At 39.4% G+C, this 26,118-nt stretch overlaps 1 protein-coding gene across 1 annotated transcript in view; it reads left to right on the plus strand.

Moving 5' to 3' along the window:
• Positions 1–25,748, plus strand: part of grid2 (glutamate receptor, ionotropic, delta 2) — a 1,182,816-nt gene extending 1,157,068 nt beyond the window's left edge. The window contains exons 15-16 of the mRNA XM_060930811.1: positions 15,597–15,837; positions 25,317–25,748. Of these exons, the coding sequence (XP_060786794.1) occupies positions 15,597–15,837; positions 25,317–25,748 (673 nt within the window). The remainder of the gene's footprint in view (positions 1–15,596; positions 15,838–25,316) is intronic.
• Positions 25,749–26,118: the final 370 nt, after the last annotated feature.

Here is a 26,118-nt window from a genome sequence, read left to right on the forward strand (position 1 = left end):
TTCATGTCCTCAATACAAACACTGCTGACAGATTCCATAAGTCTTTCACTTCTGCATCTACACTTAGCAACAACCATAAATCAACTTTGTTTAAAAGCAAATTACCAAACAAATTCAACAATATATGTATTTGATTCCATAGCACCTGTGAAAATCTGGAAAGTCAAATCAACTTGCACCATGCCTTGGCTAAATAATAATAGAGAAATAAAGAGAAAATGCAGGCAAGCTGAATGGAAATGGACAAAGCACAGACCACTAGTATCATATTAAATTATGAAAGATCAAATATCTGCTTATCAGAATCAGTAAAATAAGCCAGATCCTCCTATTTCTCTGACTTTATTGCTGCAACCTGTCATAACCCCAAGATTCTTTTAAAAGCCACTGATTCTGTAATTAACTATCCTAAACAGCAAACTGAAGCCACCCCCAAGACTAATGAGCAATTTTTTTAATCCTTCTTTACCAACAAATTAAATGAAATAAAACTCCAGATTGGTTATGTAACCAGTGACTATATTCCTTCTCCACACTGCAGCCCAGAGTTGCTCAATAACATTGAGACCCTTTCATTATGTACTTTAGGACACAATGGTCAAATTAAAGCCTTCATCGAGTCCATCAGATCTGATGCCTGCTAGATTTCTAAATTATGTTTTTAACAGTGTTGGTCCCACTATTTTATCAACTGTAAATAGCTCTCTGTCCACTGGCTGTGTTCCCTCCTTGTTTAAGCAAGCATTAGATCAACCATTGCTCAAGAAACCTAACATTGGACCTTGCAATTAAAAAATTTTTTGATCCATTTCTAAATTACCATTTAATCAAATGTTTTAGAGAACATTGTCCATGTAGAGCTCATTTCATTTATGAATAATAATCATATTTTTGACAAATTTTAATCTGGCTTCTGTGCATGCCATAGCACCAAAACTGCTCTCATCAAAGTGACGAATTACCTTTTACTTACAGCTGATGCTAGTGACTGTTTAAGTTTAATTCTTCTTGACTGGAGCTCTGCATCCTTGTCCCCTTGGTGTTTTGTAGTGTGTGTGTGTGTGTGTGTACACACACACACACACACACACACACACACACACACACACACATTTTGGGTGAGAGGGGAGGCAGATCGCCAGTCTATCACAGGGCTAACACAGAGACAACCATTCACACTCACATTCACACTTATCAGTAATTTAGAGTGGCCAGTTGATCTAATCCACATGCCTTTGGGGGAAACTGGAGCACCCAGAGAAAACCCAGAAGCATGGGTATAACATGCAAACTTCACACAGAAAGGCTCCAGTCAACCACAAGGTTCGAAACTCTGAACCTTCTTGCTGTGAGGTGACAATGCTAACCACCGCACCACCACACCACAAGTCATATCAGAAATAAATACAAAACCAGTATCATTGTTATGCAGATTACACACAAATCTAATTCCCACTAAAAAGTAGTGGAAAAGGGAAACTTTTTCATCTTGTATCTTGTCTGGCAGAAATAAAAACTTTCTCCAGCTCCATGAAAAAAATCAGAAATAATTAACTTTGGTCGATCAGATCCATCCACTTCACTGTCTGGGAGAAATTGAAACGTTTTTTCATAAACATCTTGAATCCCTCTCTGCAAATACCAAAACTGCTGCCAGTAACTTGGGCATAATATTTGACAGTGAAATTTCATTTGAAAAACAGATTGCTTAAATTGTACAATCATGTTTTTATCAATTATGTAACATCTAAAAAGCAGGTCTTTTCTCTCTTGGACTGATCTCAAGATCATTAAAAACCATGCTTTTATTTCATCTAGGCTAGATTACTGCAATTTTTTTTACTCAGGGTTAAGCTAAAAAAAAACCCTCTCATACCTTCAGTTGGTACTATATATATATATATATATATATATATATATGCTAGCGTTTTAATAAATAATGGAAGATAAGATCACATCAGCCCTGACTTAGCCGCTTTTCACTGGTTACCAGTAAGTTTTAGAATTGATTTTAAGGTTGTACTGATCATTTTTAAAGCACTTCATGGTTTAGCTACATTGCTGAAGTGCTGCTATCCTACTAGCCACTAATGCCGCTTTTCCACTACAAACGCGGCTGAGTCGTGCCGTGCCGAGTCGAGCTGAGTCGAGCTGAGCGGGGCTGTTGGAGTTGCATTTCGACTACAACCGCGCTGAACCGTGCTGGCTGGAAGTGGGTGGACACATTGGGTGGAGTTAGCGAAAGTGGGTGGACGTCATGTGATGCCGTTAAGCAGCGCAAACAGTGACATCAGTGACAGTGGCGGAACAAGTCAGAGCCGGGCCGGGGGCGGGGCAAATGACCGGGCCCTTTATTAAAGCTTATCATAACATCATTTTAGGCTACAAAATGTCCGCAACTGCGGTGTTTACCAATTTCAACACTACCGGGTGCAACTATGTTATTTAGTACATCAAGTCCTTCAAACGAACATGTAACTCAGGAACAAAAAACATTAGGATACTGTACATGGCTCATAATAAAACATCAATAGCCTATACTGCGCACATTATTTGAAGGGCATACGAATGAGCGCTCAGAGGTTGCAACGCTGACAGGAAGAGTCAGAAATAAAAGGAGGGCGGTGCAAACCTCACTGAATGCACTGTGTTTACCAATTTCAACACTCCGGGGTGCAACTATGTTAGTTTGTACATTAAGTCCTTCAAACGAACATGTAACTCTGAAACAAAAAAAAACATTAGGCGACATACTGTACATGGCTCATAATAAAACATCAATAGCCTACTGCGCGCATTATTTGAAGGGCATACGACGAGCCTTGCGCTCCGCGAACTCGTGCACGATGCTCTGTATGTCACTGATTCAGTGATCTTTTAAGCGGTAGTCTCACGACCCGAATAGTAAACAATAAACATGGAGGACATGGAGTCGTTAGTGTTGCTGGTCTCGGTGCTGTGGCTTGTTGTCACCGACAACGCGGACAGATACTGGCAAGAGCGTATAGATGAGGCGAGGCGCATAAGGCTTCAGAAATTCTCGTAATTCATAATTATTATTCTTCCGGGTTTGCGGTGTTTACAGATCCCAGCGCGCTCGCGGGGCGTGTGTGGGCATGTGAGGACACTCCTCCTCACCAATCAGTGCACAGGGGAGTGTCTGCTCACGCCCCCAACCTCAGTCGGCACGGTTTGGCTCGCTTCAGCCCTACTCCAAAACGGTGCGAGTTTTAGGGGCTAAGCAGGGCTGAAACGAGCTGAGTCGTGCCGGTTTTTGGTAGTCGAAACGCGAGCCGTGTTGGGCTGAAGTGAGCTGAAGCGAGCTGAAGTGAGCTGAAAAAGGGTAGTGGAAAAGGGCCATAAGTCAGCCTCAGATCTCCTGCTGTTCCTAAATTCCGGCTCAAGACTAAAGATGACCAAGCTTTTGCTGTCAGGGCCCCATAGCCATGGAGCTCTCTGCCTGAGAATCTGAGGCCTGCAGGATCTGTGACCTATTTTGAATATCTTCTCAAAACATATCTGTTTATGAAAGCCTTTTATTAATTATAGCTCATTGTTTTATTTCCAATGAGATGAGATGTCTTATCTGTTTTACTGTTATCAGTTCTTCCCATTGTATTTCTCTTTTATTTATTTCCAGTATGTCTTATCGCTTTTATTATTACTGTTGTTGTAATAAATTACCATTTTATTTTTATGATTGTAATTGCCTTATTTTATTTGCCTCAGTCTTGAAATATTTTAATCCTTGTAAAGCACTTTGTAACTTTGTTTTGAAAAGTGCTGTATAATAATAATAATAATAATAATAATAATAATAATAATGTATTATTATTATTATTATTATTATTATTATTATCTTTGGTAAAAATATGTACTTGAGCAGAATGCAACCAGAAATGGAGGTTGCTTCATAAACAAAAAAAGAAAATCTGAAGCATCATGGAGAGAAGCCATGTCCCAAATGGTCTACAGAGAATTACATATTCTGGGGGGTTGGTGGCGTTTCTATGCAAAACTGCAAATAAAAGGAGATGTGTATGTAACCTACCATGATTTCTACACTGTAAAACATTTCAAATTGGTTTAGCTTGGAAATGCAAGTTCACCTGCTGCCTTGAAAATGCAAGTTAACTCAATTTGACTATTATCTTTGTTTCAACTCAGAAAAAGTCTCAGTCAAGACAGCTAAGTAATTCAAGTCTAACCTTTGAAAACTTGCACAGATTAGTTCAAATTAAAACACTTTTCAGAGCTCATTGAGTTAAAGAAAAAAAGTAAGTGGACATAACTAAACAAGGCTGAAATGTTTTACAGTGTACCAAACCTGAAATTAAAATTTGTGAATAGTATTTGCATAAACAAATTCATTCAACCTTAAGACAAACCTTAAAGCTGCTTAAGATAAGACAAAATAGAATCTCCAAATTCTTCAAATTTTGACTTAATGCTATGGGAGTAAAGTTAGGTTCATATTCAATAGTTAAGGTTTGCACTTCTGAAGCCAATAGCAATTAGAAAGAGACCGTGAAAAGGTTTTCCATTATGAACAGGATACACACTCATGTCTAGTTTCTTGTATGTCACAGCAGGTTTAATTGGTGGGATATGAATGTAATTCTGTGAGTCTCTGAGATCTGCCTCCACCATGGATATAGAGAGAATTAGCACCTAAACCTCATGAAATACTTATTTCAAAATTGTTTCCATACGATATCATTTATCTGAAATTATCTGCGATGAGATCTTTTTTTTTTTTTTTAAAGCACCTGCTATTTGGTGACCAACTTAAAACACTAATCAGTAATCCAATGCAAGACGTGAATTAGCACTGTTTATTTGGAATTTAGAAAACTCTTAAGTTTTGGGGTGTAACCAAAGAAAATGTAGCTACAGTTTTCACTCTATTGAACACCTACTCAGAGAACTCTTACACTCCCATCAGCCTCTGATGCTGCTTAATCATGTACAGGCATCACTGATGGGACACTGACAAGGGCCAGCAGTGTCCATGCAAAAACTTTGGTGTCCACAGCCTGTTTAATAAGCATAGCTTCTATTCTTTCTTAATGTTCCTCTCTTACTTTTACTTTCTTTCCCAAAGCTTTACATTGTTAAGCACATACTCCGCACATTAGTCAAGCAGATGTAGTCTCTTTGCACCAGACACTACCAAAAGCACAGCTTACGAGCCAGTCCATCTGTAATTGAGGAAAAATTAATACATTTTTTAAAGGCCCATTGCTGCAAATTGATAGCGTGTTGTTTCCCTGCTGGATCTTTAGGCAAAAACACAAGGGGAGGGAGAAAGAGACACAGTGGGTCTGTGAAGTTAATGATTTAAAAAAACAGCTGGGTGCTCAGAAGAAATAGTGAAGAAATCCAGTAAAGCTACTGAAGAGTGAATTCATTTACCCACATGAGCTTAAGCCATATAGTATGGCTTACTGAGTTTTAAATACACTTCATGTTAATTGTACTTCAATATATAGACTCCGAAAAATAATTATAAATGACAGATCATGTCTTTGTTGTCAGGATTTCCTCATGTGGTGAATCCAGAACAAGTAACTCTAGATTTCTGATTCTTCTATGTCTGCCCAGCCTTAATCCCTATGCATCTTACCTCTGTATTTGCTCAAGTGTCAGAACATTATTGCATGAGGCAACAGGTGTTGATTTGCCTGGAAACAGCTGCTAAAAACCTGCACGGTCATTACCAAAGCTTCAGATCTCAATCCTCAAAATATGAGATTGATTTATTTATTTATTTATTTATTTATTTTAAACTGGTGGGAGAGCTAATTTGCAAAAGCATGAATGATCCATGGTGGTGTAGTGGTTAGCACTGTTGCCTCACAACAAAAAGGTCCTGGGTTCGAGCCCAGTGGCCGGCGAGGGCCTTTCCGTGTGGAATTTGCATGTTCTCCCTGTGTCTGTGTGCGTTTCCTCCAGGTGCTCTAGTTTCCCCCACAGTCCATAGACATGCAGTTTAGGCTAATTGGTGGCTCTAAATTGACCATAGGTGTGAAAGGTTGTCTCTGTGTCAGTCCTGAGATGACCTGGCGACTTGTCCAGGGTGTACCCCGCCTCTCACCCATAGTCAACTGGGACTCCAGCTTGCCTGCAACCCGGTTAAGCGACTACAGAGGATGGATGGATGTCCAGGAAGTGTGTTTTTCTCCTGCCTGGAAAAAGAAGAGAGAAAAGAAAAAGCTCATACTTAAAGCTTGATGGTTATCTAAACTATTATATTTATGTATAGAATACAAAATAATGTAGTACAATATAATACCATATCACCATATAATATCTCATGTTGCACTTGGTGGAAGGGTATAATAATGTTGATTATCTTTGCCAACTGTGTATCAGAGCAAAATGGATCATTTTGGTTCATTTGCTGTTTAGTTTGCTTTGGTTTCACAGTACACATAATTCAGTGAAGCAAAAAGTGAAAAGGTGGAAATGTTAGGCTGAAAATGTATTTCAAAAAATTCTGTCATTCACTGGTCAGAAATACGGCAGTGGACAGAGGTAAACAAATATTTGCCAAGTATACATAGAATTCACAGAAATCAATCAAGCACAGAAAACACAGAGCAAGTAGTAAATAAATGATTCAGTTATACTCGTATTTGTTTAGACAAATGACTAGTTTAAAATTTTTGTGTATTACATCCAAAATTTATTCCAAATCTCCCAAACACATGGCATTTCTTCAGTGCTACAACTCTGTTCTACAGGTTAGTTCACTTCTCATGGGTCACTTTAGCAGCTTTTATCTACCAAAATAAATAAATAAATGCTGCAACCAAAAATACACAATGTTTGTTTAACTTGTTGAAACTGGGTAAAATCCATGGTCAAATTTCTTTCTCTCTGCAATTGAATCTTGCTTAAGTTCACCTGGAACCAGGCCAGCTCATTCAGTTGCTCTTGGACTGGTTGTTTTGGTCCACACCCAAGTGAGATTCCTGTGTTCTCACTTGCTGAAATGAAACACATGAATAGGAAAATACACCAGGTTCAATTCACACAGACTAAGTGCTACACAAATGAAAGCACCTTAAAGTTTGCCTCAGCATTTAGCACCACACATATAACATTTATATGAATGCACTTCAATATAGACTTATACATAGAATTAGTGTCTTGCAAAAGTATTCATCCCCCTTCATGTTTGTCCTGTTTTGTTGCATTACAAGCTGGAATTAAAATTGATTTTTGGAGGGTTAGCACCATTTGATTTACACAACATGCCTACAACTTTAAAGGTGAAAATTGTTTTATTGTGACAATAATTCAGATGAAAAAAAAGAAATCTGAAGTGTACATAGGTATTCACCCTCTTTGGTATGAACCCCCTAAATAAGAGCTGGTCCAACTAATTCACTTCATAATTAGTTGATTAAGATCCACCTGTGTGCAATCTAAGTGTCACATGATCTGTCACATGATGTCTGTATAAATCAACCTGTTCTGGATGGACCCTGACTCTGCAACACTACTAAGCAAGCAACATGAGAACCAAGGAGCCTCCAAACAGGTCAGAGATAAAGTTATGGAGAAGTATAGATCAGGGTTGGGTTATAAAAAATATCCCCAACTTTGAAAATCCCATATCACACCATTAAATAGCAAAATGGAAAGAATATGGCACCACTCCAAACTTGACAAGAGAAGGCCGCCCACTAAAACTCACAGACCGAGCAAGGAGGGCATTGATCAGAGATGCAACAAAGACACCAAAGATAACACTGAAGGAGCTGCAAAGATCCACAGCAGAGATGAGAGTGTCTGTCCATAGGACCACTTTAAGCCGTACACTCCACAGAGTGGGGCTTTATGGAAGAGTGGCCAGAAAAAAGTCATTGCTTGAGAAAATACATTTGGAGTTTGCCTAACAGCATGTGGCAGACTCCCCAAACAGATGGAAGAACATTCTCTGGTCAAATGAGACTAAAATCTCTTTTTGGCCATCATGAGAAATCTCATGTGTGGCACAAACCCAACACCCTGAGAACACCATTCCTACAGTGAAGCATGGTGGTGGCAGCATCATGCTGTGGGGATATTTTTCATCTGCAGGGACAGGAAAGCTGGTCAGGACTGAAGGAAAGATGGATGGCACTAAATACAGGGCAGTTCTGGAGGAAAACATGTTTTAGTCGGCCAGAGGTTTGAGACTGGGACGAAGGTTCACGTTCCAGCAGGACAGTGACCCTAAACATACTGCTAAAGCTACACTGGTGTGGTTTAAAGGGAAACATTTAAATGTCTTGGAATGGCCTAATCAAAGTCCAGACCTCAATCCAATTGAGAATCTGTGGCATAACTTGAAGATTGCTGTACACCAACGCAACCCATCTAACTTGAAGGGGTTGGAGCGGTTTTGCCTTGAGGAATGGGCAAAAATCCCAGTGACCTAGATGTGCTAAGCTAATAGAGACAAACCCCAAGAGACTTGCAGCTATAATTGCAGCAAAAGGTGGCTCTACAAAGTATTGACTTTGGAGGATGAATACTTCCAGATTTCTGTTTTTTCATCTTAATTATTGTTTGTGTCACAATAAAACAACAATTTGACCTTTAAAGTTGTAGGCATGTTGTGTGAATCAAATTATGCTAACCCCCAAAAAATCCATTTTAATTCCAGCTTGTAATGCGACAAAATAGGACAAACACAAAGGGGATGAATACTTTTGCAAGACACTGTACAACCAGAATAATTCATCAAAGGACAGATGGTGAGTCAGAGCACCACTGTTATATAGCACACTAAGTGCTTTGCCTCTGGTCATCTCCATGGTTAAACTTAATAATTATAGTTTGTGCTCATTAGATTCTGGATTCATGCCAGTCTTCTCTCATACAATGATGCACACAAACAAAGGCTAATTGTGTGATGATAACTCCCTCAGCTTGCTAAACATTACCAGTTAATGTGTTGCAAAGCAAGTCCATAAAGGGTCCCACATCTAAAAATGTGACATCCTTTTCTTATGTGTTTTTGTGCTATTTACTTTTGTCCTTTTAAAATGTCTCATTTATGTTAGTCTGGTTCTAAAGCAGCGCATAGCCTAATTAGTAGCATGGTAAACATTTAAAGGATATGGGACATGGATTTTTTTCTGGGCATAATTATGTATAAAGGACATAAGAAATGCCATCTAAATCACTGCAGGGCGTCAAAAATGTGAAAATCATCACATTATTCAAGTTTTTTTATACATCAGCGTAAAACAAGGATTCGTTAATGAGCTAGGTGGTCACGTGACCCGTGACGTAACAAAAACTTTCCAAGGAGCCAGCGCTTGGGAATCTAATGTAAACAGGTTACCGAAATGGACACCATCGACAGTGATATTCCCGATGTTTCACAGAGATGTGAAGTTAGACCCTATCAATTCGAACCGATAGCTGGAAATTCACATGAACATGGATCTTGTATTTACTCTGACGGGTCAGATGATTCTGAGAGTGAGGGTTCATTCAGTCCCCATGAAACTGAAAGCGGTCGGCTCGATAACACGTCCTGGTAAGTTAAAAACAATTCTGCTCAAAGGCTAATGATCTGTTGAAAGAAGTATTATTTTTGTATCATACATTGAAAGTTCATCATAGATCTAGCTAAAGTCCGTTGCAAGCTATTTTTTTTTTTGCTGATATTTTTCGAGATTGATTGAGATACAATGCTTCCAGAGTCCGAGATGAAAACATTCAAAATGGTGAAACGCCATCACACAGCCAACAACATTAAGCCATTTGGCGAAAGAGATGAAAATTAAGAAAAGTTAAACAAACTTACCAACATAACATTTATTTAAATGTCCATTAATGTTACAGGATTTCTTGACTGTCTCTACAGTTGTAGGAATGTTAGGCCCTGTATATTATGGCGCTATCACTGCCTCCATGAACCCGGCTATACGGCCTATTGTCCTCACCGATGTTTATGTTCACCGATGTAAAAATAATAAGAATTAAACAATAGTAGAAATAAAATATAGAATAATAAAATGAAATAAAAGTTAAAAAAAACTCTTCTACAACTTCACCACAACTCTTTGATTCGGTACGTAAACAAAGAAGGACAGATATAAGAGTAAATGAGTCAGAATTATGATAATCAATAATTGATACACCCAAAATTATAATACTAATCCTTACCTCGGCTTTCAGACGCTTAGCGAATGCACCTCGTGGTGGCCGTAGCACTTCTGGTTTCACTCCGCCATCTTGTTCCTGAATTGGGACGTTGGGAACAGCTCCATCTTTAAGTAGCCTCTTAAATTTGGCTTGGCAATTAATTTCGTTCAGTACCTAAGTATTAAAGTTGAAAGAATCCTCTGTGAAATGGTCCGAACACAGTTTGTGGGAAACAGTAGGTGCAAAGTTTTTTCTACGGCAGTAGTGAGCCCACACTTTCCTCAGCTTCGGGTCCTTGGGGAATGCAAAAAAACTTACTCCAGGGCATTTCTCATTGGAATTATTGCAACCATAAGCAGCACAATACACCATGATGTCCAATGTATGATGTCCAATGTACTTTAAAGACTATAAAAACAATTTTCTTGTCATCCACTTCTCCATTCATCTACCCGCTTGCGCTGTGCCCGAAAGTTTTTGTGACGTATGATCACGTGACAGCGGCTCTTCCGGTTGTAGAAAATGCATATCGGAAGTCGAGCAGAAATGCCATATAATCATCAGGAATATAACGATTTTGCTGAATTTAATAGATGATTTTGTATTTGTTGATGCAATTAATTCACATTTTTAATGGAAAGAAACTGATATAGCGTGCATTTATGTTTCATGTCCCATATCCTTTAAGAAAGGGCAGTTATATTGCATTGAGTTTTCAAAGTTCATATTTCAAAGCTTAGTAGTTCCAATTTTCTGACTGATAAATTAAAGAGACCTGATTTTAAATTGGACACTGACAAAATAAATGCCTCTGAACAGTTTGCAAGGTAATTTACTCATCATTGTACTGGACAGGTTAAGAATGCGAGTTTGGTAGAGGGTTTTTAACAGTGTTCATTGTAAATACTCATCTGCGTGAAAACTTGTTTTATCAGTTGCTAGGACTACTGCAGTGAATACAACCAGCATTTACTTTCACTTGATTTGCTGTAGGTAGTGAAGTTAAAAGCTTGCTATTTGCTGAAAGACTAGCTGTTAGGCAGTGTTACTATAATATTACGGCTACTACAACCCCAATTCCGAAAAAGTTGGGACACTGTGTAGACTGTAAATAAAAACAGAATGCGATAATTAACAAATCATGGAAACCCTTTTATTTCATTGGAAATAGTACAAAGACAACATATCAAATGTTGAACCTGAGAAATTTTATTGTTTTTTGCAAAATATATGCTCATTTTGAATTTGATGTCAGCAACACGTTTTAAAAAAATTGGGACAAGGCATATTTACACTGGGTTACATCGCCTCAATTTTTAACAACACTCTGTAAACACTTGGGAACTGAGGAAACCAATTACTGTAGTTTTGAAAGAGAAATGTTGTCCCATTCTTGCCTGATATACAATTTCAGATGCTCAACAGTTCGAGGTCTCCTTTGTCATGTTTTGCGCTTCATAATGCACCAAATGTTTTAAATGGGAGACAGATCTGGACTACAGGCAGGCCAGTTTAGCACCCGGACTCTTTTACTATGGAGCCATGCAGTTTTAATATGTGTAGAAAGTGGTTTAGTATTGTCTTGCTGAAAGAAGGAAGGCTTTCCCTGAAAAGGATTTTGTCTGGATGGCAATATATTGCTCTGAAATGTGTATATATCATTCAGCATTAATGATGCCTTCCCAGATGTACAAGCTACCCATGTCATGTGCACTAATACAACCCCGATTCCAAAAAAGTTGGGACAAAGTACAAATTGTAAATAAAAACGGAATGCAATGATGTGGAAGTTTCAAAATTCCATATTTTATTCAGAATAGAACATAGATGACATATCAAGTGTTTAAACTGAGAAAATGTATCATTTAAAGAGAAAAATTAGGTGATTTTAAATTTCATGACAACAACACATCTCAAAAAAGTTGGGACAAGGCCATGTTTACCACTGTGAGACATCCCCTTTTCTCTTTACAACAGTCTGTAAACGTCTGGGGACTGAGGAGACAAGTTGCTCAAGTTTAGGGATAGGAATGTGAACCCATTCTTGTCTAATGTAGGATTCTAGTTGCTCAACTGTCTTGGGTCTTTTTTGTCGTATCTTCCGTTTTATGATGCGCCAAATGTTTTCTATGGGTGAAAGATCTGGACTGCAGGCTGGCCAGTTCAGTACCCGGACCCTTCTTCTACGCAGCCATGATGCTGTAATTGATGCAGTATGTGGTTTGGCATTGTCATGTTGGAAAATGCAAGGTTTTCCCTGAAAGAGACGTCGTCTGGATGGGAGCATATGTTGCTCTAAAACCTGGATATACCTTTCAGCATTGATGGTGTCTTTCCAGATGTGTAAGCTGCCCATGCCACATGCACTAATGCAACCCCATACCATCAGAGATGCAGGCTTCTGAACTGAGCGCTGATAACAACTTGGGTCATCCTTCTCCTCTTTAGTCCGAATGACACGGCGTCCCTGATTTCCATAAAGAACTTCAAATTTTGATTCATCTGACCACAGAACAGTTTTCCACTTTGCCACAGTCCATTTTAAAAGAGCCTTGGCCCAGAGAAGACGTCTGCGCTTCTGGATCATGTTTAGATACGGCTCCTTCTTTGAACTATAGAGTTTTAGCTGGCAACAGCGGATGGCACGGTGAATTGTGTTCAAAGATAATGTTCTCTGGAAATATTCCTGAGCCCATTTTGTGATTTCCAATACAGAAGCATGCCTGTATGTGATGCAGTGCCGTCTAAGGGCCGGAAGATCACAGGCACCCAGTATGGTTTTCTGGCCTTGACCCTTACGCACAGAGATTCTTCCAGATTCTCTGAATCTTTTGATGATATTATGCACTGTAGATGATGATATGTTCAAACTCTTTGCAATTTTACACTGTCAAACTCCTTTCTGATATTGCTCCATTATTTGTCGGCGCAGAATTAGGGGGATTGGTGATCCTCTTCCCATCTTTACTTCTGAGAGCTGCTGCCACTCCAAGATGCTCTTTTTATACCCAGTCATGTTAATGACCTACTGCCAATTGACCTAATGAGTTGCAGTTTGGTCCTCCAGCTGTTCCTTTTTTGTACCTTTAACTTTTCCAGCCTGTTATTGCCCCTGACCCAACTTTTTTGAGATGTGTTGCTGTCATGAAATTTCAAATGAGCCAATATTTGGCATGAAATTTCAAAATGTCTCACTTTTGACATCTGATATGTTGTCTATGTTCTATTGTGAATACAATATCAGTTTTTGAGATTTGTAAATTATTGCATTCCGTTTTTATTTACAATTTGTACTTTGTCCCAACTTTTTTGGAATCGGGGTTGTACATCCTCATACCATCACAGATGCTGGCTTTTGAACTGTGCACTGATAACAAGCCGAATGGTCCCTCTCCTCTTTAGCCTGGTGGACGTGGTGCCCATGAATTCTAAAAATAATTTTGATTCGTCAGACCCTGGGATAATTTTCCACTTTGCCTCATCCATCGTAAAAGAACTTGGGCCCAGAGAAGGTGGTGGTGTTTCTGGATATTGTTTATAAATGCTTTTAACTTGCATTTGTGGATGCAGTAATGAACTGTTTTCACAGATGATGGATTTTTGAAGTGTTCCTGAGCCCATACAGTGATTTCCACTACAGACACGTGTCTGCTTTTAATGCTGTGTTGCCTGAGGGCCTGAAGCTCACAGGCATCCGCTGTCAGTTTTCAGCCTTGTCTCTTACATACAGAGATTTCTCCAGATTCTCTGAATCTTTTAATGATATTATGTACCATAGATGTGAGCCCCAAATTCTTTGCAAATTTACATTGAGGAATGTTATTCTTAAATTGTTGCACTGTTTGTCCACACAGAGCGGTGAACCCCTCCCCATCTTTTTTTTTTTTAAAGATTTTTTTTGGGCTTTTTTCACCTTTATTGGATAGGACAGTGTAGAGATAGGACAGGAAATGAACGGGAGAGAGAGAGACGGGGAGGGATCGGGAAATGACCTCGGGTCGGAATCGAACCCCGGGTCCCCGGATTTATGGTATGGCGTCTTAGCCACCTGAGCCATGACGCCCCCCCATCTTTACTTCTGAGAGACTCAACATGTCCGGGATGCTCTTTTTATACCCAATCATGTTACTGACCTGTTGCCAATTAACCTAATTAATTTTGTTTGTTTGTTTTTAGCATTACACAATTTTTTCAGTCTTTTCTTGCCCCTGTTCCAAATTTTTTGAAATGTGTTGCTGATATCAAATTCAAAATGAGCATATATTTTTCAAAAAACAACTAAATTTCTCAGTTTCATCATTTGATATGTCTTTGTGCTACTTTCAATGAAATATAGGCTTTCCATGATTTGCAAATCTTCACATTCTGTTTTTATTAATGTTCTGCAAAGCGTCCCAACTTTTTTGGAATTGGGATTGTATTATCGTTTTTAGTGAAGGTTTTATTATTTTTTTTCAACGAGTGAATGTCATGAAAATATATACATTACACACACAATTCACAAATCCTATTTGCATTATTTGTGCAAAGTAAGATTATGCACCTCCCTGCATCTGTACATTTGAGTATGTGTCTATTTGCGTGAGTGCAAGTGCACATACTTGGCAGGTCCCTATACATCCCCTTCAGATAAAATGTGTGTCGTGATGCTCCCTGCTTTAGGTCCAAGAGACAGCGATGCAAACAATCCATCAGTGAGAAGGACCGTGATAAAGGTCTGTGTTCTGTATTCATCATCACACTTGTCAGTGCAGTGGCATTAGTGCAAACTGCTCCTCTACATTAAAGGATGCTCATTTCTCATGACTGGTGGGCAGAGAATTCAACGGTCAGCTTGCCTGCATTTTTGTGGAGACACTCCCATCTAGTGTTCAAATAGAGTAGAAATTTGAGCACTGCAGCAACAGCTGCCACTAGGCAGAACATAAAAAGTGGATAATGGTGTTGTGCACAGACCTCTGCTGTGCAGTTTAAATGAGACAGTAATTCTGTAGAAGATTAAATTTGGCTTACAGTTATTGAGTCAGTTACAATGGAATACCAGATACGTATTACTTCTTTATTGGGTAAATTGGTGCTTCAAGGTATTCTGCAGTGTTTTTCAACCTAATCTCTGTAGCGTCTCCAGTCCATGAGAGATTACGACAGACAAGGATTTCTGTGAATGCAGAATGTTATTCCACATTATTATACATGATTGTTTCTGTAGTAAATAGAGGAACTTGTATGGAAGACATGATACATAATCTCAGGCTAATAATAAGCTGATTTTTAAAATGTGCTGCTATTCAACAACAAAAGGTAAATTATCTTCAATAAGGTGACATTCCTATAAGGAGATGTTTAGTTTATGGAAGAGGTCTCAGGTCTCAGCAGTATTGTTAACTTCAAGAGAGGAAAAAACAAAGGCTGCTGATCACATGTCTGTTCCATGCTGTGTTTAGGATCTTGGAGCTGCAGCAGAATGGGGACATGGATATTCTGAAGCTGAAGTGGTGGCCCAGAGAGAGCCCATGTGACTTGTACTCTGCTGTGGGTACCAAGAAAAGTGCCAGTGCCCTGGACATCCACAGTTTTGCTGGCGTGTTCTTTGTGCTTGCAGCCGGTGTGGTGTTGTCTTGCCTCATTGCCACTGTTGAGACCTGGTGGACACGGAGGAAGGGATCCAGAGTGCCCTCTAAGGAGGTGAGAATCACATGGGAACTTCATGAGAATGATTAGGGGATGGGCACAAATTACATGTTTTTAAAAAAAAACCGTAACGCTAATATCAGTTGTCAAATCTCAATTTCAAATCTACTCTTTTTAAAGTAGGATTTAAAAGTCTATCATTTGCAGTAATTAACATGATTAAATTCAGTTCTGGCTGCCTGGAGTCAGCATGAAGTCATGTAAACTGGTGTTTTCTATCATAATGTCTTGTAAGGAGACTAGATTGTTTACACTATAAGGCGAAAGGTTTGTGGACACCTGGCCATCACATTCATATGTGAGCCTTCCCCAAACTGTTGCCACAAAGTTGGAAGCACACAATTGTATAGGATGTCTTTGTATGCTGTAGCATTAAAATGTCCAAATATGTTCCAGCATGACTATTCCCCTATGCACAAAGCAAGGTCCATGAAGGCATGGTCTGCCCAAGTTGGCAAATAGAGCCCAACTCAAATGGCCCTGACCTCAACTCTACTGAACACCTTCGGGATGAACTGACTGCCAACTGCACCCCAGGCCTCCTTACCCAACTTCAATGCTTGACCTCAATAATGCTCTTGTTGCTGAATAACCATAAATCCCCACAGCCAAGCTAAAAAATTTAGTAGAAAATCTTCCCAGAAGAGAGAAGGTTATTATAACAGCAAAACAGACTAAATCTGGAATGAAATCTCATGTAGGTGTGATGGTCAGGTGTCCATAAACCTTTGGCCATACAGTGTATCATTAAATACAAAGCTATTAAATTAGAGCCACACTGATGACAATGCTCTTAAAATAGAGCTCTGATGATAAACAGAATATGTTTTTGAGACAAAGACATAAATACAGACTCTCCAACAAAAAGAACTCAATGGGGTTTGTTTGTTTTTTGTTTTTTTTTTCCCAGGGACTTGCCGTGGTAGAGATTTGGTCTTTAAAATAGATCAAACAGGTGTTATAAAATCGATGTTCTCACAAGTGCATTCTTGAAATAATGCAATGATGAAATTCCTGCAAGGTCTGCCAAAAATAAATTAAAATCGAAGAAATGCTATAAAGCAGCAGCTGGAAGACTGGTTTTAATATCTCAAAGATTCACTAAGGTTTTATTAGAACTTGCTTAATGCACTAAAATTCCTGATGCCGTTTGGATTTTTATTAATGTTAATTAACCAAGTAGAGCATATTTCTGCTTTTTTGGTAGCTCAGGTTTAGCAATTAAAATGTAATCGTAGCACTCTAAATGCACTTGAACACTTTCAATGGTCATTCTGTTTTGCTTTATTGCCCACTTAAAAATCAAATGCATTAGTGTGAACTGAAGCAACATAAGAGGTACAAAGGGCTTCTGCTTTTGAAAGCACCTGAACAACTTCTGGGTGAAGGAATGATTTAACCTTAATTACTTCATGTCATCTTTTCAAATGTCAAATTATAAGTATTTTAGAGAACAATATGAGTGTTTCTTTTGTCTGGTAATGCCTAAACTAGCTCAAATCCATCATATCCCAATCCCTTCTTAGACACAAATCAAACTAATTGCTATATCTGGATGACAAAAATATACAGTCGCTACTGCTATTGATTGCCTTTTGATCACTAGCTTTGGCCCTGTATTGAGCCCCTTTTACCCTCAAGTCTTTCTAACAGTTTTCATGTGGCAAAGGAATAATTTTGATCAAAAATTTTCAGGTGCAAATTCTGTGGAACAGGCATGGGTGTGATAGCACAGTTAAATTATCTTGACACTGTATTACACTGCTATGATATCTAGCGATGTTTACTCTGATTATATCATATTACCATACCTGCCAACCATTATGCATTTTCCCAAAAGAGCTGTCTTTTCTCTCCAAAAATAGGATTAGCTAATCAACATTTGAATCTGGAATGATTTGTGCAGGTGTTTTGAACTCTGATATTGCTGGGTTTCACGTGACGTCACATCCGCCTCATTAGTTATTCAGAACTTTAGCTGGTGGTCTACCAAAGCTCAGTTGACAAGGCGTTTGTACGGAGAAGGTGCATTGCTCGCATGAAAAATGCCTTACGCTTGCGTTGTTTTAGGTTGTTCAAATCGATCAAACCATGAAACTGATAAAAGTTTCTTCAAGGTTCCCTGTGAACTAATAAAAAAGGGTGAACGAACACAGGATTTCACAAAAAGACATCGAGAAAGGTGGTTTTTGAACCTCTCACTGAAATCGAAGGGAGCTGAGTCGAAGCATGCTCGAGTTTGCAGTGATCACTTCATGAAAGGTTTGTATATCTCTCTCAGCTATGTCGTTAGTGTTTTCCAAGCACTTTTCTTGCTATGTGTTGTTATTTTACGGTACTTTTTTTTTAGTCACCAAGCGCTAAAGTCCCCAGCTGTTTCTTTGTTTACTCCTCACAGAGTCCACATGCATGAAGGTTGCGACAATTCTTACCCAGCCATACAGTTACAATGTGCCGTGATCACTTCTCCGTCTTGTTTAAATAAGATCCAGCTCTTTAAAGGAGTTTCTGATGATCTTTGTGAATGATTTACCTGAGAGATAAGAGCGAATACAAATGAGAATCAAGCAACCTGTTGTTTGTTTACACTTCAACTTGCAGCACTTCGTTGTAAAGACGCGAACGAAAAGCTTAAGAAAAACATACTTACACGGGCAAAAGCAATACAGGATTCATTCGGCAGCAACTTGATACTGAGGTCCTTTACCCAGCCACATACAAAAAAGTTGTAAGCCTCCACACTCTTCTATGCTTTCATCTGTTTTGCGGCGTAGAAGGATGTCTGCAACACCAGATAGTTCGAGATGTCGGGGAACTCAACTGAAGGATAGTTTTCAAGATCGTATGACAAATCCTTCTTTCCCAGACTGTAGGGGTCGATACCATTGCGCATAGCAATCTTCTGAATATATCTAAAGTGAGGAGTGGCTTCTAGATTACGAGCATACTCTGATAAGTTATCGCTAGTTGTTTGCACTATGGCAGCCGTTTAGACCACCAGCTATTTCACTTCCCGTAAAACCGCTAATAAAAGTCACGTGACTGAAACCCAGCAATTAACTGACACCACCTGTAAGTCCCACCCCTGCCAAATGTTGGCCACATGAACATTAGACCACTGAGTTATGAAAGGATTATATTGAAAATGTACTGTGATTTTTTTTTACTGTTTACTTGGTATCACTTAATACCATTGCCATCAAGGTAGATCCCAACTGCATTCATACATACAGTGCCTTGCAAAAGTATTCATACCCCTTGAACTTTTTCACATTTTTCCACCTTACAACCACAAACTTAAAAGTTTTTTATTGAGATTTTATGTGATAGACCAACACAGAGTAGCACATAATTGTGAAGTGAAACAAAAATGATAAATGGTCTTCAAAATTTTAAACAAATAAAAATCTGAAAAATGTGATGTGCATTAGTATTCAGCCCCCCTGCATCATTACTTTGTAGAGCCACTTTTTGCTGCAATTACAGCTGCAAGTCTTTTGTGGTATGTCTCTATCAGCCTTGCACATCTAGACACTGAAATTTTTGCCCATCCTTCTTTGCAAAATAGCTCAAGCTCAGCCAGATTGGATGGAGAGCGTCTGTGAACAGCAATTTTCAAGTCTTGCCACAGATGCTCAATGGGATTTAGGTCTGGACTTTGACTGGGCCATTCTAACACATGAATATTCTTTGATCTAAACCATTCCATTGTAGCTCTGGCTGTATGTTTAGGGTCATCATCTTGCTGGAAGGTGAATCTCCTTCCCAGTCTCAAGTCTTTTGCAGCCTCCAACAGGTTTTATTCCAGGATTGCCCTGTATTTAGCTCCATCCATCTTCCCATCAACTCTGACCAGCTTCCCTGTCCCTGCTGAAGAAAAGCATCCCCATAGCATGATGCTGCCACCACCATGTTTCACAGTGGGGATGGTGTGTGCAGGGTGATGAGCAGTGTTAGTTTTCTGCCACACATAGCGCTTTTCATTTAGGCCAAAAAGTTCAACTTTGGTCTCATCTGACCAAAGCACCTTCTTCCACATGTTTGCTGTGTCCCCTACATGGCTTCTTATGCCTGTCTTTCAACAATGGCTTTCTTCTTGCCACTCTTCCAAAAAGGCCAGATTTGTGGACTGTACGACTTATAGTTGTCCTGTGCACAGATTCTCCCACCTGAGCTGTGGATTTCTGCAGCTCCTCCAGAGTGATCATGGGCCTCTTGGCTGCTTCTCTGACCAGTGCTGTCCTTGCTCGCTCTGTCAGTTTAGGTGGACGGCCATGTCTTGGTAGGTTTGCAGTTGTGCCATACTTTTTCCATTTTTGAATGATGGATTGAACAGCGCTTCTTGAGATGTTCAGAGCTTGGGATTTTTTTTTATGACCTAACCCTGCTTTAAACTTCTCCATAACTTTATCCCTGACCTGTCTGGTGAGTTCTTTGGTCTTCATGATGCTGTTTGTTCTTCAGTGTTCTCTAACAAACCACTGAGGCCTTCACAGAACAAGTGTATTTATGCTGAGAGTAAATTACACACAGTAGGACTCTATTAACTAATTAAATGACTTCTGAAGGCAATTGATTGCACTAGATTGTATTTAGAGGTATCAGAGGACAGGGGCCTGAATACTAATGCACACCACATTTTTCAGATTTTTATTTGTTTAAAATTTTGAAGACCATTTATCATTTTCGTTTCACTTCACAATTATGTGCTACTCTGTGTTGGTCTGTCACATAAAATCTCAATAAAAAAACCTTTAAGTTTGTGGTTGTAAGGTGGAAAAATGTGAAAAAGTTCAAGGGGTATGAATACTTTTGCAAGGCACTGTACAACTAAAATATGAATTGCATTATACAGTTTAATAGGAGCTTTGTCTTGTATAAAATAAAAACCTTCAACCATGCTGGACAGTTGGTGAAAAAAACTTTCGACCCATGTGAATTTAACATCATTCTGATAGTATTCATATTCAGCTTACTTCCTTATGTTTATAGCTCATATCGAGGCTGTTGTATAAATTGAATATTTACAGATGTAGATTCAATTTTCTCCCAAAAATATCTGTGCATGCTCTAATTATTGCTCTAGCTATGCATCCCTATGCTGTGAGTACACATAAGCACACAGTATATACTGAGTAATTAATGCTAGTGCTTTTTGTAGTGATGCTAGTGATTTGATTAGCAACGTAAGGTGAAATGCAAAGTTGATTTGTTGTGAGGATTTCTAAAGTGGCTTCCAGAAGGCTGGCCGTCACACTTGAACCTCTTCCCAAGTCCTGTGGTGCAATCACACTGAGGCGGGTCTTCAGAGCACTCTTCCAGAAGGTTCCATCAGACTTGAAGCTTGGCAGAGCTTACACACACAGGCACACATCGATGAGCACACTGCTCACAGTCCAGTGATCAATCAGTTTAATATCTGGAGCAAACTGATTGCCAGAAAACAAAAGATAAAAGCTAAGATGTCCATTTCTACCACATCACCATGTTGTTGCAGTTACCACCATAGTATGGCTATCAGTAATCTATCACATACTGGCCTAAACCTAAATCATCGTTGGTTAACCTCTCTATTTTCCATTGTCTGCATTTTCTTTCATTCAGCAACATAGTTTCCAAACAATGTGTCCTTGCATCTTAACACATTTCTAACCTGTCCTAACTGCTCTCCATGTAATACCTCTTGGCTAACATCAGGTGCATTGAAACACCAAAACAGTAGAATAAGATGTTTGTGCTTGTGTCTCTGTCTCTTAACACACACTGCCACATTCTGCATAAGTCATGGTGTAAGCTTGACCCTGTTTCCACTCTCTGCTTCTCTGTGATCTCCAAGTCATCCCTCTTACTGCGGTGTCAAGAATTGGTGTGAGATGACAAGTCATGAAAACATCTCTTTATTTTTTTCCTTCTAAATCTGCCATGTTGTCTTAACACATGCCAATAATGAGGAGATAGCCACTGGGGTCAGGAGAAACAGAGAATGTACAGTGTGATGAGCAAGCCATGCCACTGGCCAAATTGTGTCCTTTACCAGAAAAAAAGGGAGTTCAGATGTCTTCTGTGTCATTGCTGTTGTGATTATGTGGAGTCCAGCGTGTCCTCTTTAAATATCTGTGAACAATGGAGAGATAATTGTTCCATATTAAAAACAAGATATGCCAATATTGCTTTTCAAAGCTCTTTGCTGATGACTGAAAATGTACTATTGATGAGCCAGAATTTTTGTCAACTAAATTATATTCATGTGGAATGATGGTTAATGGCACAAAATTAACTGACATTGCTGAGCACCACACAATCTTCTGTGTTGATCATGACTTTGACCTAAGGAACTGTCTGATTTTCTGCCAAAAGCAGCAAAAAACAAGTCATAAAAGTTTTACTGTCTTCATCTGAGATGACAGCATTCCATTTATTTGTTTTTTTGTTTTGTTTTGTTTTGTTTTTTGTTTTGTAGATAAGTACTCTGTGTTGAGGGGGTTAAAGCGGGCGAGGGAGAGAAATGCAATATGCCATTTTTATCATCTCACCTTTCCAGGTATCTGGCTCCTTGGAAATAGAAAAGAACCAAAACAAAGTCTATATTCTGACTGTTTTGTTTGTTGTCTTTTTCTACTCATCTCCCACCTCTCTTAAATGACCTCTCCCTCGTCCCATTTGCCTGATCCATCCATCTGTCCATCCCACCATCCTTCTGTTGGCTTGTGGCCCACTGGCCTGAACAGACACGAGTTGACGGGCCGCCTGCCAGGCCAGACGAGCCTTGTCATGAGCCTCGGAGTGACATCACACTCACGCTTAGGCCCACATCCAATCACCTGTCTCCTGCATGCTGTGCCCCACCTCTGGACTCCAGCCTGCGCCACACGTTTGCTATTCCGTCACGAACCGTCTTCTGCCAACACTGAGCCGTCCTCTCTCTCCGCATGCACCAAGCTTCAAGCCCATGTAGGTAGTGGAATAAGTGGAGTAAACCCCCACCAATCCACAAAGTGCAAAATTTGCCTTATGAATTGGCTCTGCCATAGGTGAAGCACAAATAAATACGTCTTGCCTGTTGAGAGATTTCTAGCTGTTTCGTTTTGCAGGGTAATTGAGCCTTTTAGACAGTCCATTGCCGTATAGATGTTCTTGAAACTTCAATAGCCAGATTATATATGGTGAATAATATGATGCACTGATATTTGTAATTTGAAGTCGATAGATTGGAACATTATTATTCTAGAATCTTTTGAAAAGATCTACTTGCAGGAGAAGTGCCAGACAGGCTTGAATGGAAACCTATTGGAGGTCATCAATTCTGATACAATATGTCGTAGCTTTTCTATTCACTTAAGAATGCTGATTTTTCGAAAACATTTTGGTGCTAAATAGAAAATAAAAAAGCCTGATGCTGGAATTGATGTGAACGTTACTTTTAAATAGCTGACAGAAGGTAAATTAGAGCACACAAGTGCAACTACAGCACTGAAATAAATAAATAAATAAATTCATGAGGCTCATCAATGTCTTGCTTTCAGAAAAACATGAATGATTTTTTTTTCTTCAAAACAGTTAAATGGTGTTCTTAAACTGGACAGCATAATCTGCAGGGTGTTTCAAAATAAATTTATATTATTTGAGATGTAAATATCCCAGAAACTGCATAGTCTAGGCAAATGAAACTGAACAGGCTTAATGTTGAACAATATAAGATTCATTCATCAAAATTTGAATGAGAAATTCAAAGGTATGTGGATTCCATGAACGATTTCACAAATTTTCAATATTCGTGAACCCGCTCGACCGTCTCTTCTGATGCTGGTGGTCATCCAGATCCTTTTGCCCTGCACAGACAACCTTCCTCTTTGAACTTTTTGTGCCGTGTCCAAATCTGCATTGCAGTCGGTGCATTTTTTTTTTTAGAGGATTCTCCCATAAATGCGCACTGCAGTCTTGTTCAACTGTGTTTGAGCGTACTCTAACACACAAAACGCCTTTTCTTTTCCAGTGAATGGTATTTCTGTACCTAAAAAAATAAAAACAAAAAACTTCTCACATGCTGTTAAAATTTGAGGACAATTGAACGAAAATTGGCAAAGTTCTTAGATTGTGAAATTATATCAAATATTTTGAAACACCCTGTATTTTCCATGGTTCTCACATCAAGTTGGACAGCCAAGATTTGTTGCAACCTCATAGGCAAAGACTTTGTATGCTAGCAAATTTGCCTCATTTTTCATCCCATGCTGATCTATGTGGTCAAGTACCCATGAGTACCCTTTACATTCACCCCTACACCTCTCTGAGAGGAGGCTTCCCTTCAGGCTTCTGCTGCCAGTTGGACTGCTGTTTTATCCGCAGTGCTCACTCCAGACACTATGACTTCTCATGTGTTTGAACATAGAGCACGATTTAGGAAACTATATCTATAATTCTGAGGTGATTAAGATAGTGTTTGGTAAAAATCAAGCAAAAAAAACGATGAATCAATTTTGGGGGGAATATTCATAAGAAACTTTCATGACCTTATTGGCATTAATATTAATGATATTAAGGGTCTCCTTACCATCTGGCAGCTCTACCATCAGCTCAGAGATTAAAAACTCTGTTCCAGCATGCCCCAATCTCTGTGAATAAGGGAACAAGCAAATAGTACAAAACACCAACATCCAACCAATCAGGCCAGGAAGGGTATGTATTTGTTTCACAGTCATGTTGAGTCAAATGGAAAGGCTTCCCAGGGTGTATATATGTGTTTTAAAGGTGTGGCTATGGATAGAACCCTGAAAGCAGGATCATCAGCATTATTGTTTAATATGTCTTTCTGTTAAAACAGCTGCAAACTGGTGTGTGAGATGTAATCATCTGGACACACATTTCAATTTTTTTTTCCATTTGAAAACTATAAAAGATTATGTTGCTGGCATAATAATTGCATAGTAATGTAGTATTTTAAAATTACAGTTTTAGTCTCCAGTTGTCCAATTAAGAATAGTATTCCTGTTGCTTGATCCCATGGCAAAAAATATCCATTTGCCTTTGTTATTGTAGTTCATTTGTCCTTTTTGTGCCTCCTCTTCCCCATACCTGTTCACTCATGCTGCTCACATTACAATCCAAAACTTGCACTACATTTTACTCCCCTGTCTTTCCAATCCTGTTCCCATTTAAATCTCTGTAATCACACATGCATCTGGATGTATTTTGTCTTATTCATTACTCATCTCTACAACACATCTTCATTGTCTGCTAAACATCATCTCTTCTTGCCACACTGCTTTCTTTCACACTAACACATTCACCTAAACTTCTACTCCTCTGACTGTACACCCACCTTCCTCACTTTTATACCCCTTACTTCTTCTGTCCTCTGCTCCTGCTGCTCCCGGAACAACCCTCACCCCTCCTCCTTCTTTCTTTCTCTCTGTCTGTCTCTCTCTATTTCTCTGTCTATCTCTTTTACCCCTACCCCACTCCACCTGTCTCAGGATGACAAGGAGATCGACCTGGAGCACCTCCATCGGCGCGTGAACAGCCTGTGCACGGAAGATGAGAGCCCGCACAAGCAGTTCTCCACCTCTTCAATGGATCTGACACCACTGGACATGGACTCATTGCCAGCGGCACGCCAGGCCCTAGAGCAGATCAGCGATTTCCGTAACACACACATCACCACCACCACCTTCATCCCCGAACAGATCCAGACACTGAGCCGCAGCCTTTCTGCCAAGGCAGCATCCGGCTTTGCTTTCGGCGCCATGCCCGACCAGCGGACTGGCGCCGGGCCCTTCAGACAGCGCGCGCCCAATGGAGGCTTCTTCCGCAGCCCCATCAAGACCATGTCCAGCATCCCTTACCAGCCCACACCAGCACCAAGCTTCAGCTATGGCAACGATCCAGACCGGGGCACCTCCATATGAGGAGGCACACACAAAACAAGATCCAAATGTAAATATCTGTCTTCTTTTTTTGTTTGTTTGTTGTCCTTTTTTGCTTTTGAAAGGCTTTGCTTTTTAGTTTTGCTGTTGGGGGTGCTCGTCCTGCCTGAACTCACCTACCTGTTGAGGATGATGATAAATTTCATTATTGTCGTCGTGATTGTTGGGAGATCTCTTGTGTAAACATGACTTTGCCTTCATATTTTCACATGGAATTTTGGGGATTAGTTATGTGGGGAGAGATTTAAAAGACTGTATGAATATAAAAATCATGGGATGTTTACATTTCTTTTGTTTTCTTTTGATTTCCGGACAAAAAGGGAAAAAAAATCACTGCACTTTGCAGACTAAC

Source organism: Neoarius graeffei, chromosome 10 (genome assembly GCF_027579695.1).
Source record: "Neoarius graeffei isolate fNeoGra1 chromosome 10, fNeoGra1.pri, whole genome shotgun sequence".
NCBI lineage: Eukaryota > Metazoa > Chordata > Actinopteri > Siluriformes > Ariidae > Neoarius > Neoarius graeffei.